This window comes from Mus caroli, chromosome 11 (genome assembly GCF_900094665.2).
Source record: "Mus caroli chromosome 11, CAROLI_EIJ_v1.1, whole genome shotgun sequence".
In the NCBI taxonomy this organism is placed as follows: domain Eukaryota; kingdom Metazoa; phylum Chordata; class Mammalia; order Rodentia; family Muridae; genus Mus; species Mus caroli.
This window is the reverse complement of record NC_034580.1, coordinates 105,497,615-105,502,458: the sequence shown is the minus strand read 5'-3', so window position 1 is coordinate 105,502,458 and position 4,844 is coordinate 105,497,615. Positions and strand designations below refer to the sequence as shown.

Sequence of the window (4,844 nt, the reverse complement as noted above, 5' to 3'; positions counted from 1 at the left end):
GAGAGAGAGAGAGAGAGAGAGAGAGAGAGAGAGAGAGAGAGAGGGATTGTTGTGGAGATATGAAGTCCCCTGGCTAGATGTTAATCTTTTTCCCCCCACTCTTAATTTTCTTCTTTTTGGAGTCCTGGGGATTGAGCCCCAGGGCCTCTTAAAAGCACTGGACCACCAAGGCTACACCCCAGCCCTAGACTTCAGACTTGAGCCTCTGATTTCTGCCTTAGCCATCAACCTAAAGAGCCGGTGTTGTGCAGATTTGAATACAAGCCATTGTCTCGTATAAAAGCCACAATGGAGCTCTTATTGAAATTTGGCAATAACTTGGGTGACATTTTCTGCTTTGTAAGAAGAAAGCCCTTGTTTGGCCTCATACTGTGGATACTTTTCTATATATTTGTGCTCATGGTGATCACTTTATGGCATTGTCAACCCAGAGGTCACCTGTTGCTTCTTTTGGCTGTCAGTGCCTCTGTAGCCTGGTGACACCATTCACTTAGTAGGGTCATGTTTTATATGTCTGGATGATGTAACATGAGCATATCGACGTAACGCATATTGAAGATGTTGAAGTATTTCTAATGAGTATGAAATATGACTGTGATTTTTCTCAGGGATAATAATTTATGCTGTTGCCCCAGTGACAGATATTTCACCTCCATATTTTTTGAAAAAGAAAATGGTTTGGTAAACAATAATTGGGGCTCCTAATTTATTTACATTGTATTTACTTTTGATCTCTGTGTGTGACAGACATGTGTGAGAGAGGATTTGTAGCCATTCACACGTGCCATCTCTACCCCTCTGCCTTATCTGAGACATTTCTTTGTTGTCTGCCATTGTGTATCCTGGGTCAACTGGACCGCAAGCCTCCAGGGATTCTCCCTCCCTCAATGTCGAATCTCATAGAACACTGGGGTTATAGACCCGCGCTGCCACCCACATTCAGCTTTACATAGCCCATAGGGCTTTGGACTCAAGTCCCCATTATGCATGGCAAGCACTTTACCCACCCAGCCATCTCTTGCATCCTTGGCCCCTAATATATTTGCAAAATGTTGTTATTATCATATCATTTTGGTGAATATTTTACTGTGTATATGTCACATGTCATACTTCCGGTGGGGTTTCCTATAAACAAAAAAGAAAGACTCTTGGCAAGATGGCCTCAGAAAGACATCACAGGCCTGTCTAGTGTTCTGGAGGCCTATTGCTGTTCTTCCCTGCTGAGTACAGAAGCGTTTTCTTGCACCACGTATGGTGGTGCACACCCATAAAACCCAGTATTCGGGGCCTGAAGCAGAAATATCAGAGAGTTCAAGGCCAGCGTGGGCTATTGAGCAAAATTCTGTTTAAAGAAGGAAGGAGCTGGCAATGTAGCTTAGTGGTAAAGTTGTTCAATGCCGGGCTTCACAACCTGAGTTCATTCCCCAGGACTATGGAGAGAGAGAATTGACTCTTGCAAGGTTTCTGCTGATCTCCATTATATGTGCTGTGTTTTGCACACATATGCTCATACATAGTCAGTGTGTGTGTGTGTGTGTGTGCATGTGTGTGTGGGGGGTAGTTATACTATGCTATGGTGTTCAAGGTGGGGCTCTAGCGTCTCAGTCGTTAGCATAATCTTTGCTTTAGGTATTTGAGGAGGTCCCTGGGAGGGTTATTCTCAGAGACAGTTAAAGCCTGTTGTTGGGGCCAGGATGGGTCATTACTGATGAAGGGTACCTATCAGCAAGACCCAGACCCTGTAAACTAGCCTGTGTGGTACCCAGTGTCACAGAGGCCAGTTGTTCTCTCAGAGGACATCTGTGTGACCTCACTTCTGTTACCCCCACCCCCCAGATGAAATTCCTGACGTGTATATCGTGGAGCGCCTCTTCTCCAGCAGCCTGGTGGTAGTGGTCAGTCACACAAAACCTCGGCAGATGAACGTGTACCATTTCAAGAAAGGCACTGAGATCTGTAATTACAGCTACTCCAGCAACATTTTGTCTATTCGGCTCAACCGACAGGTGAGGAGATGCCCCCCCACACACACACACATACACACAAGATGTCCAGCCTTCTGTTAATTGGAGCAGAAGAAAACCATCTCTAAAGATGAATGTCTTAGCCGGGCGTGGTGGGGCACACCTTTAATCCCAGCACTTGGGAGGCAGAGGCAGGCAGATTTCTGAGTTTGAGGCCAGCCTGGTCTACAAAGTGAATTCCCAGACAGCCAGGGCTACAGAGAAACCCTGTCTCGAAAAAAAAAAAAAAAAAGATGAATGTCTTTGGGTTGGCTAAATGGCTCACCAAGCCTGGTCAGCTGAGCTCAATCCCCACCACCCACATGGTTGAAGGCAAGAACTGACTCCTCAAGTTGTCCTCTGACCAACGCATACATGCAAGACTTGCGTGTACACACAGACAGAAATAAATCAGTGTAATAAAAGCTTCTACGGTGAACATCCTTGAGGTGTAGCTCAGTTGGTGGAATGCCCTAGGTTTGACCCCCAGCGCCCACAGACAGAGCAGCATGGTGGTGTGAGCCTGGGATACCAGGATAAACTCAGGAGGGAGCCGGCGATGCCAGAGCTCATGAGGTAGAGGCAGGAGAATCAGAAAGCCATCTTTCTTGGCAATGTGGCAAGTTTGAGCCTGGACTGGACTACATAATACACAAGACTCTGTCTTTAAAAAAAAAACAAAACAAAATAAAACAAAACAAAACCAAGTCTCTAAAGCAAGAATCGAATGCTAGAGATAGTGTAGCAGAACTTGGGATCTTGGGCGAAGAGCACCTTCTCTGTGCATCTTCCCTGGTCATACTGACTCATGTTCTCTCTCCAGCATGGCCATTGCCTGGCCAACCTCACCACCTCCTCTTGGGGCAGGCCAGCACCTATACAGATAGGTTGAGTCTCTGACAATCGGTCTGTCCTACGAACTGCCTCAGGACATCCTAAAAAAATGAGGAAGAACCCTTCTGGTCTTGACCCTAGGCAGTAAGATTTATTGTGCACATGGTCTTGCCTCTAAGAATGGCATACCTGAGACTAGGGTGTGGTCCCCCTGGGTCAGCTCTTAAATCAGCAGGTGAACCTGACCCTCTGCTATCAATGTGGCCCTTCCTGGTCGGCCAGCTACTCAGTCTCACAGTTCTGTTTTTGTGGCTGACACCCACTTCTTCCCTGCCACACAGGGCAACCTGGGACATCATGTATGTTAATTGAGGACTCTATCACTGAGCTAGACCCACGGTTTCTCCAGCTAGCCCTTAAGGATGTATTCTTCCAGAGTTTTCACTGCTGAAAGGATCTCCTCTCATCTCGCATATGTGATATGCCATTTAAAAGCATTAACACTTAGGCTGTGTTTAGTGTGTTAGCACAGTCTCCCTGGAGTGACTGGGTTTTACGTCCCCTGAGAGCAGGGGCTGGGGCAGTTCTGTTCATTGCTATGAAACCTGATGGAAGAGAGCTCCTGAGCATTTGTTTCCTGCCTGACTGTTATATAAGTGGATAAACCAGGAGGCCCTTCCTGGGATATGCAGTTTTCTACTCTGTTCTGTATTCCCAGGAGCGGGCAAAGTGGCGTTCCTTAAGGACAGTGGTTGTCTCTTCCTCCTTTTCTTCCTCTTCTTCCTTCTCCCCTCTTCCCCCTTCTTCTTTTTGAATCCGAACTAATATTAATAACTTTTCAATAATTAACTAATAACTTTCAAGACTTATTTGACATAGTCAAGTGTTATCACACCCAGAGCTGTCACATAGTCCCTATGGAATTTGCTGGCATGATTTTGCTCTTCCTCGCTGGTAGTCTCATTAGCATGAGGCAAGGAAGGGCTGCTCCTGTGTCTGAGTCTGTTAGACTTTAGGCAGCACCTCCACTCCCCAGAACATTCATTAACTATAGGCTCTCACCCCCATCTTCTAGAGGACACAGATGTAGGCAGCCGAACTTCACAGTTAGTGCCGGAGCTAGCAGTAAGCCGGAGCTAACAGCTGTATAACGGCTGTGCCTTCCCTTAGCCTAATGGTTCTAAACCATCCTAGTGCTATGGCCTCTTAGTACACTTCCTCACGTTGTGATGACCCCCAACCATAAAATTATTCTTGTTGCTACTTCTTAACTGTAGTTTTGCTACTGTTATGAACCGTAGTGTATGTATCTGATATGAGACCTGCTGGTTGAGAAGCGCTGCTAAGCCTTTTGCCTTCCAAGGTGACTTGATCGATCGGGAGGGCGTTCTGGGTTTTCTTTTCTTAAAGGTGCCAGTCTTTGGACTTAATTTTGGCTTAGGTGATTCATCTGCCTCAAGGAGGTCTCGCAGGTCCTGTGGAAACACCTGGTTAGGGGAAAGGCAAAGGGCACTGGGTAGGCGTGTGTCTTAGTTAGGGTTTCCATTGCTGGGAACAGACACCATGACCAGGACAACACTTAGTTGGGCCTGGCTTATGGGTACAGAGGCTCAGTCCATTATCATCAAGGCAGGAGCATGGCAGCATTCAGGCAGGCATGGTGAGGGAGGAGCTGAGAGTTCTACATCTTCATCCAAAGGCAAACAGGAGAAGACTAGCTCCCAGGCAACTAGGAAGAGGGTATCAAAGCCCACACCCACAGTGACACACTTCTTCCAGCAAGGCCACACCTACTCCAACAAGGCCACACCTCCCAATAGTACCACTTCCCAGGCCAATCATATTCAAACCACCACAGCATGCATTGCTCTACAGTAGTTGTGATGGTTTGTATATCCTTGGACCAGGGAGTGGCACCATCTGAAGGTGTGGCCTTGTTGGAATAGGTGTGACCTAGTTGGAATGGGTGTGTCACTGTGGGTGTGGGTATAAGATCCTCACCCTAGT

The 4,844-nt window shown here is 46.9% G+C and overlaps 1 protein-coding gene across 1 annotated transcript in view; it reads left to right on the top strand.

Moving 5' to 3' along the window:
• The window catches only part of Wipi1 (WD repeat domain, phosphoinositide interacting 1), a 38,016-nt gene that overhangs the window by 5,476 nt on the left and 27,696 nt on the right, over positions 1-4,844 (top strand). Inside the window, exon 3 of the mRNA XM_021177768.1 lies at positions 1,837-2,006. Coding sequence (XP_021033427.1) covers positions 1,837-2,006 — 170 coding nt within the window. The remainder of the gene's footprint in view (positions 1-1,836; positions 2,007-4,844) is intronic.